Here is a 15,526-nt window from a genome sequence, read left to right on the forward strand (position 1 = left end):
ACTACTTATAATTCTGTAGGCTTTCGTGACCTGAGTCAGGTGACATAAAAGTTTTCTGAGGATGGTACCGCTTCACATCGCAAAAAACTTCACTGGATTAATCAACGTTTCAACCACGCTTACAGTGGCCTCCTAAGTCTACCTGATACTGGTTAAGTATATCTGACATTGACTACTAGTTGCATTTATAACACTATGTGTGATCTGAAAATGAGAGTTAAGCTACCGAAAGTGGTCATCACTTTATAAAAAACATATTTACTGTTAAATGGTTCAAATGGCTCTGAGCACTATGGGACTTAACATCTAAGGTCATCAGTCCACTAGAACTTAGAACTACTTAAACCTAACTAACCTAACCTAAGGACATCACACACATCCATGCCCCAGGCAGGATTCGAACCTGCGACCGCAGTGGTCACGCGGTTCCAGACTGAAGCGCCTAGAACCGCACGGCCACCACGGCTGGCTACTGTTAAATGATTGACATAACACATAGAAAATTTTTGAATGTTTTAAAAAGTTTCATAGAAGGGCTTCAACATTTTTATAATTTTTCATTTGATTATAATATTGATTGCCATTGTGTGTTTTCCTTTGTACAACTTAATTAAATTTTATGTGTGGTTATTTTCTAAAGAAAAAATAAGATGTTAATTTACAAAATACATTTACAATACCTGCTTTCACTTTGTAATGTGTTTTTCGGAGTTCATTATATTTTTATCAGCAAAATGTAGTTTATGTAACTTTTCAAACAAACATATTTCATTAAACAGCAGTATTTGTTAAAAGGGCGGACGTCCAAGCGTAAAGTAAGGTTCTGTGTCGTCCTTCAATTAATGTAAACAGTACGAAAATAGTTTAAATAATGAGTTGTAGGCCAAAAGAAAAATTTTAAGAGATGCAAAGTATTGCTGCAAACATCTTTTTGTCTCTCTAGTAAAATCAGAATTTTAGGGATTTACGTTCTTTTAACAAACAGCGATTGAAATCGCCCAGGCAAAAGGCACAGCCGACTTTCTGCCCCCTCTCTGTGCAATTCGCGCTTGTGTTCCGTTTCTTATAAACTCGTCATCGACGACAGTATCCTTTGTTCCTACCTGCTCGAAGAGCTGTTTTGTGAACAAAAGACGTAGTGAGCAGCTTCCTCCTGAGGGGATGTTGTCCCGGCAAGTTGCTAGGTGACGATGGACGGATGACGTCTTACCTCAAACTGCAGCTGGCGGTCCGACGCCTCGGCGTCATCGGCGCTGCTCGTCAGCGGCTCGTACCAGTCGATGTTGAGAGTGATGCCCACTCTGCCTGCAACGCGGACAAAACAAGGGCGTCACACTGACAAGAACTGCTTACAGGTGTCACCTCGACAAAAAAAATAAGTTAAATAATCAATTGTAAATGCCTGACGTTGTCAATCGGGGGGGACTATCAGCAGCGTGTGATACATAAAGAAACTTCAAAAGCCGCCATCGCTAAAGAAAAGCATTTTATCGGGTGACTGGTTTCGACGGAGCTGTGCTGCCATCATCGGATCTGCAAGGTGATGAGCAGAAGCCGATAGGGATATATTTTGCAATAATCGTATTACAAACTGATAAAATGTCTCGTTACATAACCTATGGAACTGCAACATATCTCACGCTTTAACACATTGTCCATCAGTGTTGCAAGTCTCTAACATTCCTTATATTCTTCACGCTGCCATGAGGATCACCACACTTCGGCATGGCAATTATAAAAGTATTACGTACGAACACAAACAAAAATGATTCAAATGGCTCTGAGTGCTATGGGACTTAACTTCTGAGGTCATCAGTCCCCTAGAACTTAGAACTACTTAAACCTAACTAACCTAAGGACACCACACACATCATGCCCGAGGCAGGATTCGAACCTGCGACCGTAGCGGTCGTGCGGTTCCAGACTGAAGCGCCTAGAACTGCTCGACCACTCCGGCCGGCCAAACACAAACATAACTATATTTCGGCGATTGCAAGTATTCATGTCCACCACTAGCTGACGAATGACCCAGAAATGTTGTAAACACAGGGACCACCAGGTGGCACTGTGGCAGTTGAATGGATTCTCGTCTTGCAAATAGCACAAAACAGATACACCTAATTCCATAAATTCGTAATACGTTATTAAGGACCTTTTTATTTACTTTATTATACAATCAAACTCGGAAAAATATAAAAAAAATTATGTATAATTAATGTATGTACCTTTGATAATCTTGTAGGATAAAATATGTGTGAGTTAAGCTAGAGAACAAGAATTGCGCTCGCAGTATGGTGAATGTAGACGTGAACATAAAAGGAAATTCTTCATGTGGAATGTCGGTATTTTGATGTATTCTGTTACATGTTTATAATTTACATATTCATAGTTATGTTTCGAATTTCTCATCATAAATGCTACACAATCTATGTTTTCGTTCTTTTATGTTTCAAAAACAATGCTTTACACAAATTATATGCAGATCACAGTTAAAAATTAAAAACGTTATATAATGTTAACCGTGGAATTACAATGTTCGTCTACATCGCGTATGTTGGCCAGTGTCTGGAGCTCGATGTCGATAAGAATGGAACAATGTTCATCACGATATATCTCATCAAATGAAATTAAAATGATGTTGATTCTTACTTAGCATTTACACAGGCCGCTACGGTTGCAGGTTCGAATCCTGCCTCGAGCATGGATGTGTTTGATGTCCTTAGGTTAGTTAGGTTTAAGTAGTTCTAAGTTCTAGGGGACTGATGACAGATGTCAAGTCCCATAGTACTCAGAGCCATTTGAACCATTTATACAGGAAATAATGTAACTCTAAGAAATACATCGAAATGTAGAACAGTTTTAATAAAAATTGTCATACTGAAAAACAAAATATATTTTCTAGTCATTACGATAAGAAATTCGAAACATAACTGTGGGCATTCAGACGTAAATTATGAACATGATACGTAGTACACCAGAACACCGACATCTTGCCGGAAGAATTTCTCTTTTACCTCACCTCCACGTTCAGTATATTGCAAGCCTAATTCTTGTTCTCTGACGTGTGTCATACATATTTTATCCCACAAAGTTATCAATGGGAAATAGTTTAATTGTACTCGTATATAAAATATCTATATTTCCCTGATTTGGATTGTATAATAATGTAAATAAAAGTGATTCTTAATAATATATTACCAATTATCTGCATTTAGTTAGCTATGTTTCACGCTATATACAAGACGATAATCCAGTCAACCGCCACAGTGCCAGTGGCTCGTCGTTGTCTTTACACCACTTCTCTGTCAGTTGCAAGCTTGTGATGAACATGAACACTTGTAAGTGGCGTAGTATAGCTATGTTTATATTTGTACACAATACTTTCATATTTGACACGTCAGTGTGTAGTGATCATCATTGTATTGTGAAGTGGTTAAGGAATCTGAAGCCACTTGCAGCACTGATGGAGAAAATGTTAAAGCATGAGGTATTTTGCAATTCCATGGGTTATGTAACAAGGGAGTGTATCAAGTTGTAATATGATTATTGTAACATATTTTCCTATCAGCTTTTGTTCACCCTCTTTGATTCACAGCATGCTGAGATCTTACTGACTGAAAAATTATCCTTGAAGATATAAACGTCCTTTAATATTTTATCAAGCATTCTGGCAATTTTACACAAAGAGCGGTGCCTAGAATTAGCAATCGGTCTAACAGGGCTATTTTCTTCGTGTATCTTTAAATGGTACCTAAGCGAGGGAACTTCTGGTTCATAACAGAACAACTCAGAATGACATTTTCACTCTGCAGCGGAGTGTGCGCTAATATGAAACTTCCTGGCAGTTCCGAGTTCGAGTCTCGGCCCGGCACACAATTTTAATCTGCCAGGAAGTTTCATACCAGCGCACACTCCGCTGCAGAGTGGTAATGTCATTCTGGAAACATCCCCCAGGCTGTGGCTTAAGCCATGTCTCCCCAATATCCATTCTTCCAGGAGTGCTAGTTCTGCATGGTTTGCAGGAGAGCTTCTGTAAAGTTTGGAAGGTAGGAGACGAGATACTGGCAGAAGTAAAGCTGTGAGGACCGGGCGTGAGTCGTGCTTGGGTAGCTCAGATGGCACCGGTACGGTAGCTCAGCGTGTTCGGTCAGAGGGTTCAGGTACCCTCTGTAATAAAAAACTGAGTTAATGGATCAATAACGAACTTAAACGGATGTCTTACGACGTCCGCGCGAGCAGATGCAACGAACAAAAGAAATTGAGATTTCTAAAAAAAAAAAAAAAAAAAAAAAAAAAAAGCTGGTAGAGCACTTGCCCGCGAAAGGCAAATTCCCGAGTTCGAGTCTCGGCCCAGCACACAGTTTTAATCTGCCAGGAATTTTCAGAACAACTCACTTTTTCTGTTTCCGTTAGTAACAAAGGCGTCTGTTTTAGTAGTTTTAATAACTTTGACTGTACCTTTTTCATTGTATACCTAGAAATTGCGTTAATACAGTATTGTGTCCCAAAGATAACTTAAATGTTTTGTTGACGTACTGCTGTCCACCAGCAGTGACTGTAGTATTGCACTTGTCAGCCTCAGTGTTGACTGCTTTGACTGTTGTTTTTGCACAAACATTGTGTGCCCCGTTCCCCCCATTGTCTCTTGTGTCCCTCTCTCCCGTCCCTCCCTCTCCTCCCCATTTTCTCAGAGAGCGAAGTCGCGGAGTGTAGCACGTTTCCAGAATTGCTCACCCCCCTGCGTCGGGTGGAACCTCTGGTCGTAGAGTCGGTAGACGCGCTCATGCGCCAGCAGCACCGCCTTGGCCAGCAGGTAGTCGGCGACGCCCGGCGCCAGGGCCGTGGCCGACGAGTAGCCGTTGGAGAACATGTCCGGCTCGTTGAAGGTCAGCCACAGCTTCACCTGCGGGCGCGTAATGGGACAGCTGGCACGACTCAGGTTGTAACTGTAAGCTCACAACACAAAAATATGTCCTGCAGGATTGACTGTCTTCTGAACATTTTGTACAATCAGTTACAACTCGCGAGCAAGACTTCCTTGGTGGCTGTAAGCCGCTGCTCACGGTCATAAAACGTGTTTACCGACCTCCGCTACCATCTGTGAATGTGCCGTTTTTCCTCAAAAGTACTTCCTCTCTAATGTTGAGCTACATAGATTTCGTATCACAGTTCAATTTTTCGTGGCCTTTTCAGCACTTCTTCCCAAAGCTGGTATTTCAAAAAAATGTATTTTCCAATTTTTCTGCCTTAGTCTCCGTACAATTAAGCAGAAGATTCTCATTTTTTATGTTGTTCTCGTAACTTTATACATTTCACTGTTTCCTCCGACTTTTGTATCAAAAGTAATTTTTTGCAATATAATTATTTCTTCTGCACGCAAAATTTACGTGGAGTATCACTCTGCTACATAAATATGTTACAGATAATTATATATTTAATGTATACCTATAAAATTATTGCAGTTATTACTAGCCTTCTATAAGAGATTGTCATTCTGTTTTAATGTAAAATTAAGTTTTTTAATAGCGGCAAGACGCAATGCTTACGAGCATGTATCTTGCGCCCACTGTATTGCAATTTTTCATTATCGCTTAACATTCCACAGTGTTAAGCGGAAGTTTATCTTCTTACTGACTTTGCTATATCTCATATTTGCTGTTTCTCCCCATGTATTTGTGACAGTGGTCCTTTGTGAATAGAACTCTAGCTTCTGGACGCTGAATGTACGTACAGTATTATTGTGTTAGCAAATGAACTGAGGATTTATACCTAATGTATACCTGCAAATTTATTGCATTATTAGTAGCCTTGTAGAAGTAATTTTCATACTTACTCTAATGTAAAATCTGTTACATCACACAAGGGAGGCATAGTTCTTACGCGCATGTACACTCCTGGAAATGGAAAAAAGAACACATTGACACCGGTGTGTCAGACCCACCATACTTGCTCCGGACACTGCGAGAGGGCTGTACAAGCAATGATCACACGCACGGCACAGCGGACACACCAGGAACCGCGGTGTTGGCCGTCAAATGGCGCTAGCTGCGCAGCATTTGTGCACCGCCACCGTCAGTGTCAGCCAGTTTGCCGTGGCATACGGAGCTCCATCGCAGTCTTTAACACTGGTAGCATGCCGCGACAGCGTGGACGTGAACCGTATGTGCAGTTGACGGACTTTGAGCGAGGGCGTATAGTGGGCATGCGGGAGGCCGGGTGGACGTACCGCCGAATTGCTCAACACGTGGGGCGTGAGGTCTCCACAGTACATCGATGTTGTCGCCAGTGGTCGGCGGAAGGTGCACGTGCCCGTCGACCTGGGACCGGACCGCAGCGACGCACGGATGCACGCCAAGACCGTAGGATCCTACGCAGTGCCGTAGGGGAGCGCACCGCCACTTCCCAGCAAATTAGGGACACTGTTGCTCCTGGGGTATCGGCGAGGACCATTCGCAACCGTCTCCATGAAGCTGGGCTACGGTCCCGCACACCGTTAGGCCGTCTTCCGCTCACGCCCCAACATCGTGCAGCCCGCCTCCAGTGGTGTCGCGACAGGCGTGAATGGAGGGACGAATGGAGACCTGTCGTCTTCAGCGATGAGAGTCGCTTCTGCCTTGGTGCCAATGATGGTCGTATGCGTGTTTGGCGCCGTGCAGGTGAGCGCCACAATCAGGACTGCATACGACCGAGGCACACAGGGCCAACACCCGGCATCATGGTGTGGGGAGCGATCTCCTACACTGGCCGTACACCACTGGTGATCGTCGAGGGGACGCTGAATAGTGCACGGTACATCCAAACCGTTATCGAACCCATCGTTCTACCATTCCTAGACTGGAAAAGGGAACCTGCTGTTCCAACAGGGCAATGCACGTCCGCATGTATCCCGTGCCACCCAGCGTGCTCTAGAAGGTGTAAGTCAACTACCCTGGCCAGCAAGATCTCCGGATCTGTCCCCCATTGAGCATGTTTGGGACTGGATGAAGCGTCGTCTCACGCGGTTTTCACGTCCACCACGAACGCTGGTCCAACTGAGGCGCCAGGTGGAAATGGCATGGCAAGCCGTTCCACAGGACTACATCCAGCATCTCTACGATCGTCTCCATGGGAGAATAGTAGCCTGCATTGCTGCGAAAGGTGGATATACACTGTACTAGTGCCGACATTGTGCATGCTCTGTTGCCTGTGTCTATGTGCCTGTGGTTCTGTCAGTGTGATCATGTGATGTATCTGACCCCAGGAATGTGTCAATAAAGTTTCCCCTTCCTGGGACAATGAATTCACGGTGTTCTTATTTCAATTTCCAGGAGTGTATTTTCCTTTTCGCTTGAGCCTGTATCTTTAAGCGGTTGACCTTTGTGGAATGGTCAATACTTATGTTATGCAGATATTTTGCATTCCTGTTATAATTTTATGCAAGCAATAGCCTTTAACAGCGAACGAATACGTATGCGCATTTGTCCTGGCGTACGCTGAGCGTAATCTGGCTGCTGTCGTAAGCCATGGCATGTGATGGTTCTGTCTTTAATACCAATTTTATATATGACAAGAGGCGCTCGGCTTGAGCTAATGTAATTTACCATCATGTGATGTAACAAATGGTTCAAATGGCTCTAAGCACTACGGGACTTAATATATGAGATCATCAGTCCCTTAGAACTACTTAAACCCAACTAACCTACGGACACCACACACATCCGTGCCCGAGCACGGTTCCGGACTGAAGAGCCTAGAACCGCTCGGCCACACCGGCCAGCTGTGATGTAACAAGTGAATACGTTTACCTCAGAAATATTCTTCTATTATTCGTATTTCGTTATGTATGTAAAATAGTTTGTAACCGTTTTTATACATATCTAGGACCCACTACTTCTGAAGAAGATATTTTTATAAATATCGAAATTTAGGTCAGAGGCTAAATAAAACTTTGGTTTTCAATTGGTTGGCTGATTTTTTAACCTCTTGAAATTTATAAACTTTCTGAATCGCAGCCCTATTTAAGATTTTAAAAATTAGTCACCCCCTGCTCATACACAGATGAATTGTTAACTTTTACAGATAGCTCAGCGATCTAGTTATGTGCTCAACCACTCGCGTACTGCCTCAACGGGAGCATAAGGCAGCAGCGATCAGTGAAATTTTTATGTTTCATGCGAACACTGTACGTAAATATGGGTAAAGGCAATGACGTGGCAGATTGGCAAAATGCGACAATGGCATTTGGCCGTGCCCATGGCCATATGGCGTGTGAAGTTGCTGGATTTGTTGGTATTTCGCGGCGAACTGTTCAACGTGTGTGCCAGGCAGTGATGTAACAGACGTGGCCACGAAACAGGACGTCACAGTTGTGGTCGGAAAAAGATCCTCACTGAAAGGGACCAGCACAAACTCAACATTTCCTATTTCTATAGTAGGAAAAATCAGCTGAATGAGAGTTAATGTCATTTATCTATCAACATCTATTTATGGTTCCATGATGTAGATATACTTATTTATAATATAGATGTAAAAGTCAAGTATGACGTAAGGGGAAAGAGGGGGACGACTTTATTTGTGTTGTAAATGCTTCCCTTCTGCAGTGCACTGAATTGTCATATTAATTTTAGCAACGAGCTACTTGTCTAAAATGTAACTGTAGACATAAATATAGCGAGTGAGGTGACGCAGCGGTTAGCACACTGGAATCGTATTCGCGAGGACGAAGGTTCAAACCTGATTTATGTTTTCGGTGACTTCCCTAAATCACTACAGGCAAATGGCGGGATAGTTCCTTTGCAGGGGCACGGCCGACTTCCTTCCCCAATCCGACGGGACCAATGATCTCGATGTTTGGTCCCGTCTCCCAAATCAAGCAACCTAGATGTAAATATCTTTAATAATAAGAAGCATTGTGTGTTACATATTGCTGAATAATATTTGACTTTTAGCTCGGTTGCATTATTCAGTTATCTCTATGTACATCACGAGACAGCGTCGTTCCCGGCCATGATGTGACTGAATTCCAAAACAGCATCACGCCTTGACGGATATAGACCAAAGACTTCATGGCATCATCCATTTTTAGTTATTTATAGGCAGTAGAGATACATAGACTTTCTTTGAAAGGAGTTCCAATGTTCCACAGCTTTTCATAGTCCAAAAGTGTCCATTGACAAGCCAGCAATATTCTTCTTGCACATAACACTATGGGGATTTTCAGCTGAAAAAGTCGTCACATGATATTTTGAAATAGTGAGTCCCTTCTGGGAACGACTTTACCATACGAATCATCGCTCAGGCAGGTTATTTTTAGAATGTGGACCACAAGGAACTTTAGTCTATAGCAGAAGTCAACTTCATTTGAACTGTAGAGAACTTGTTATCGTTTCTTGAGGACTCTTTTATGAGTTCGTCATACACTGTATAGTGTCTTTCCTCCTTTTTCAGACACGTGTTCTTATGCAAACAGATTTCCTTTTTGCAGTAAACAATGCATTGATCCACTCGGAACCATAATCGTCAAAAAATAGAAATTTATAAATTACGGACTGGTTGCCCTTCTGCAGTACGTGATCCATATATTGTCCAAACTTAAGTCAAAAAACCAATAAATGCCTGAGTTGTGGTTTTAGCAATGTTGAATCATCAGTGTTGTAGCTGACTGAAGTAAACCGCCGCACTGAAAATATATCAAACTGATCAAAAATAAATTTGTGAAAGTCCCAGTTAACAAGGGCTTTAAAAAGTTTTAAAAAGACAAAAAAATCCGGCTAGGAAGAGTTATGGACAGTTGATTAAAAAAAGCCGTTGGTGACCAAGCACAATACATTGCACGTATAACATCTGTGAAAATGAAAATAAATTACTAGATCCGTAACACTGTCCGAAAGAGACGGCAGATTCATGATTCAATTACGCGTTACTCTCCTGCGTATCCCCCCCCCCCCCCCCCCCCCCCCACCTCTGTATTCTGTCGCTGGAGATGGGAGCCATGTATCAAGTAACACTGCCTTGTCCAGAGGGTTGCCAGAGAGCTTCATCCCTCATCGGTGGTTGCAAGAAGCTCCATCTTGGGCCAGTAGTTTGTTACACCAGACGCAGTGTCTTTTTCGGCCATTTTCAGCCACTTATCGCCCCAACGACGTATAAGAATGTCCTGCAAATGCGGCACCATCGCACGTTTCGTTAACAATACACTGAAGGGAACAAAGTCATGGGACACCACGTAATATTGTGTCGGACCTCCTTTTGCCCGGCGTGGTGCACAAACAAGTCGTTGGAAGTCCCCTGCGGAAACACTGGGCCATGCTGTCTCTATAGCCGTCCACAATTGCGAAAGTGTTGCCGGCACAGGACTTCGTCCACTAACTGATCTCTTGACTATGTCCCACAAATGTTCGCTGTGTTTCACATCGGGTGATGTGGGTGGCCGAATCATTCGCTCGAAATGTCCAGAACATTCCTCAAACCATTCCTGAACAACTGTGGCCTAATGACATGGCACATTGTCACCCAGAAAAATTCCATCGTTGTTTTGAAGCACAAACTTACCCATTTCCAGTCAATGATCAGTTCAGCAGGAGCAGAGGACCCAGTATATTCCATGTAAACACAACCAAAAGCATCATGCTGTCACCACTAGCTTGCTCAGTGGCCTGTTGATAACTTGGATCCATGGCTTCGTGGCGTCTGCACCACACTCAAACCTTACCTTCAGCTCTTACCAATAGAAATCGGGACTGATCTGACCAGGTCGCGGTTTTACACTCGTGTAGTGTCCAACCGCTATGGCCACGAACCCAGTAGATGCGCTGCATCGGTGTCGTGAAAAGGCACTTGCATCGGTCGTCTGTTGCCACAGCCCATTAACGCCAAATTTCGCCGCACTGTGCTAACATACGAGGTGTGGCTAGAAAAAAACCGGACTAGTACTGGTGAAACAATAAAACGAATGCAATAAGGCTGAAAGTCGTGTGGCCTGTCACGTGACTCTCGCTCCGCCTACTGCTCGAGTTTCATCTGCCTCCTGCACTCAGTCTGCCCGTGTCGTCTGTTTTAACTAGTTGACGTTTTGTCTGTGCGTCGGAAAATGTTGAGTGTACAGAAAGAACAGCGTGTTAACATCAAATTTTGTTTCAAACTAGGAAAATCTGCAAGTGAAACGTTTGTAATGTTACAACAAGTGTACGGCGATGATTGTTTATCGCGAACACAAGTGTTTGAGTGGTTTAAACGATTTAAAGATGGCCGCGAAGACACCAGTGATGACACTCGCACTGGCAGACCATTGTCAGCAAAAACTGATGCAAACATTGAAAAAATCGGTAAACTTGTTCGACAAGATCGCCGTTTAACAATCAGAGCAGTGTTGAGTTAACAGGACTTGACAAGGAAAGTGTTAGGAAGATTCTTCATGAAAGTTTCAACATGAACAAAGTGTGTTCAAAAATGGTTCCAAAGTGTCTCACAATTGAACAGAAGGAACGCCGAAGAATGATTTGTTCTGACATCCTGGAAAACATTGAAAGTGATCCCACCTTCTTACAAAATGTTATTACTTGCGATGAATCGTGGTTTTTTACTTACGATCCCGAAACTAAACGCCAATCGATGCATTGGAAAACTCCTGGTTCTCCACGACAAAAAAAAGCACGAATGTCAAAATCGAAATTCAAGGCAATGATGATTGTTTTTTTTTTTGACATCAAAGGGATTGTGCACATTGATTGGGTACCAGAGTGACAAACAGTGAATCAGCGTTACTACATTAGCGTCCTGGCTACCCTACGTGAGCGAGTACGGAGAAAACTGAACGATTTGTGGAGAAAAAAGTCATGGATCCTTCACCAAGACAATGCCCCAGCTCACAGTGCGTTGTCAGTGAAGACGTTTTTGGCAAAACACAACATTCCCATCTTAGATCATCCACCCTACTCACCTGATTTGGCCCCCTGTGACTTTTTTCTTTTCCCTAAAGTCAAGTCAGCTTTGAAAGGAACTAGATTTGAGACTGTTGAAGCAGTAAAAGAAAAAGCGACGGAAGTAATGTATGGGCTTGCCGAAAATGATCTGCAGCATTGCTATGAACAGTGGAAAATTCGTATGGAGCGGTGTAGAGACCGAGGAGGAGAGTGCATTGAAGGAGATAACATGAAATTGTAAATAATTGTAAATAAATGTTTTTTCCAGCATCAGTCCGGTTTTTTTCTAGCCGCACCTCGTATACGTTCGTCCCACATTGATTTGTGCAGTTATGTCACGCAGTGTTGCTTATCTATTGGCACGGCACTGATAACTCTAAGCAAACACCGCTGCTGTCGCTCGTTAAGTGAAAGCCGTCGCCCACTGTGTTGTCCGCGTGGTGAGAGGTAATGTCTGAAGTTTGATATTCTCAGCACACTCCTGTGGATGTCGCAGTACTGAATTCCCTGGCGATTTCAGAAATGGAATGTGCCATGTGTCTAGCTCCCAATAGCATTGCGCCTTCAAAGCCTGGTAATTACCGTGGCGCGGGCATAATCACGTGGGAAACCTTTTCACATGAATGACCTGAATACAAATGACAGCTTCGCCAATGGGCTGCTCTTTTATACCTTGTGCACGCGACACTACCGCCATCTGTGCATGTGTATACAGAAATCCCATAATCTCTGTCACCTCAATGTACGAGGGTGGTCCCAAAAGTGAGGTCACCTATTTTTTTATAAGTACATAGACCTGTTTATTTCTGCAATGGTTCACATCTGTTTACAGCTTGAACATTTAGCTATTTTTCGACATAATCACCATTTCTGTCGATGCATTTTTGTAAACGCTGTGGCAGTTTTTGTATGCCCATGTCATTCCAGCTCGCCGACATGCTGTTCAGAAAGTTATGAACCTCTTGTTTCACATCGTCGTCGGAGCTGAATCGCTTTCCGGCCAAATGTTCTTTTAAACCTAGGAAACAGGTGGGCGCCAGGTCAGGACTATAGGGTGGGTGGGTGATTATGTTCCACTGAAACTGTTGCAGGAGAGCAACGGTTTGCCGAGCGATGTGTGTGCGAGTGTTGCCATGGAGGATGTGTACGCCCTTGCTCAACATTCCACTTCTCTGGTTCTGAATTGCCCGTTTGAGTTTTTTCAGAGTCTCACAGTACCTGTCAGCGTTAATTGTGGTCGCAGCGGGCGTAAAGTCGACCAACAATACCCCCTTCCGATCTCAAAAAACGGTTGTCATGACTTTACCGGCAGACTGTGTTTGAATTTCCTCGGCTTTGGAGAAGAATGATGCCTCCACTGGCGTGATTGTTGCTTGGTCTCAGGTGTAAAGTGGTATGCCCAGGTTTCGCCATCCGTGACAATTGAGTCCGGAAAGCTGTCCTGTTCGGCTGCAAGGCGGTGAGGAAATGCGCGGGAAGCATCAACTCGTTGCCGCATGTGGTCCTCAGTCAGCATGCGTGGCACCCATCTTGCGCACACCTTCCGGTAGTTCAATGTTTCCGTTAAAATTCTGTAAGCGGTGGTTCGGGAAACCTCAGTTACAAACGTGCAGAGATCATCCAGGGTGATCCGCCGATCTTCACGCATGCTTTGCTCAGCCTTCAACACCGTCTCCTCAGAAATTGACGGTCTCCCCCTCTTTTGTCCGTCGTTAATTTCGGTCCGACCAGCTGCAAACTCTCTACACCACTTACAAACATTTTTTCCATGCACGACTCAACACACACTTCAGTCAATTGGCGATGGATTTCAATCGGCGCAGTGCCCTTTGCGTTCAAAAACCGAATAACTGCGCGCCATTCGCACTTGGCGGTCCAACGAGAGCTCCATTCTCAACGGCTGCCAAGCCAAGACTGAGGGCCTCAGCGCAGTGTGCGCATGTTTACACGCAGCGAGTGAAGTACTCTTCATAACAGTGTGACCAACTGCCACACAAACAGAGTTCTGTACTTATAAAAAAAAATACGAGATCTTACTTTCGGGATTACCCTCGTATGTCCGGAAACCAACATCTGATGAGAATGAGATACGGAGCAATCTGTTCTCTCGTTCATATCCGTATGTCAGATAGAGGCAGACATTACAGGCAAAGGTGCATGTGGTTACTACCCATCCTGGACGCATCCTTCAGCCATTCCTCGCGGCGAATTACGCATTCTTTCCAATGCACCAGGCCTCATTCGGATTGTGTTACGCCCACTGGTCTCACGCTCATGTAACGCCTGCACATTGACCATAGTTTACAGCTTAAATCAACGGAAACCGAAAGATTCAGCGCCCGTTAAAGGTGGGGCGGGGCGGCATGCTATCCTGACCTCCTCGACCAATCCGTCGCCCAGCACACGTTACGCTGAGGTACTGTCTCACGAACCGTAGAAAGTAAGTGATCCATAAACCACAGTCCTTGGCTGTCTGCAATGATAGCGTCCTCTAATAGCGCTGGTAATTCATCGCCCTATGAGTTTGTCGCCGACAATTCCCGCCCATACGTTGATATCGAAGCTGTCTTGATGCCTCAAATGATCGTGATGTCCTGCTAATTACAACCATTTCCAGCCACGCGCGATGAACTGCAACAGTAAGTTGGGCAACACCGATGAGTACTACGTGACTCGTCACAAGTAAATTGCCCCGTATCTGATCACTTTGTAGAAGCCCAGGACTCTGAACATAGGCTGTGGCAGAGGAAGCCGTTGGACACGGAAACAGGGACGCTTTAGTCCGGTCGTCACCCTATCGAGTAGTGTGTTGTATCAGACCTCACACTCGGCCCACACCACCTCGCTTCACAGCGCCCCTTGCAAATCAAGAAGATTCGCTGCTGCACCCCATATGTCTTAGAATACGAAAATTAGATTTGTAACTTTAAATGTTCTTCGATTTTAAGTTTGGAGGGTTTCAAAAATGGTTCAAATGGCTCTGAGCACTATGGGACTAAACTGCTGAGGTCATTAGTCCCCTAGAACTTAGAACTAGTTAAACCTAACTAACCTAAGGACATCACAAACATCCATGCCCGAGGCAGGATTCGAACCTGCGACCGTAGCGGTCTTGTGGTTCCAGACTGCAGCGCCTTTAACCGCACGGCCACTTCGGCCGGCCTGGAGGGTTTAAAACACATACGAGGGTTGGAACTTTAATAACGGTAACTATTTATTTACAGCTCGTACAAAATAGAGACGTGTATCAAAGTTTTACTGACCTTCAAAGTAGTCAACAGTATTGTGTATAACACGTTACCAGCGATGTGGAAGTTGTAGGATACTCTTATCAGTGCCAGTTGTGTTGACAGTCCGAGCGGATGTTTTAGCAGTTCAGCAGTTCAGAAGCGAATGCCGTGAACTGTTTCCTTCAGTTTAGAAATCGAGCTGAACTTACGAGGGCTTAAGTCAAGGGAGTGCAGTAGGTGGTATAGCACTTAACTGCTCCATCAGTCAAGCAAATCAGTAACAGCTTGCACTGTACGTGCTTGAGCATTGTCCTGCAAAATGATGGTCAGGTCCTGCAGAAAGTGTCATCACTTCTGTCTCTAAGCTGGTCATAGGTTATGTTCCAAAAATGAACA

General features: G+C 44.1%; 1 protein-coding gene across 1 annotated transcript in view; it reads right to left on the reverse strand.

Annotated features, from left to right (window-relative positions):
• Positions 1-1,180: 1,180 nt before the first annotated feature.
• The window catches only part of LOC124623155 (myrosinase 1-like), a 37,620-nt gene continuing 23,274 nt past the window's right edge, over positions 1,181-15,526 (reverse strand). The window contains exons 4-5 of the mRNA XM_047148946.1: positions 4,735-4,903; positions 1,181-1,305 (exon numbers count right to left, since the gene is read on the reverse strand). Of these exons, the coding sequence (XP_047004902.1) occupies positions 1,181-1,305; positions 4,735-4,903 (294 nt within the window). The remainder of the gene's footprint in view (positions 1,306-4,734; positions 4,904-15,526) is intronic.

Source organism: Schistocerca americana, chromosome 7 (assembly GCF_021461395.2).
Source record: "Schistocerca americana isolate TAMUIC-IGC-003095 chromosome 7, iqSchAmer2.1, whole genome shotgun sequence".
NCBI classification, from domain to species: Eukaryota; Metazoa; Arthropoda; class Insecta; order Orthoptera; family Acrididae; genus Schistocerca; species Schistocerca americana.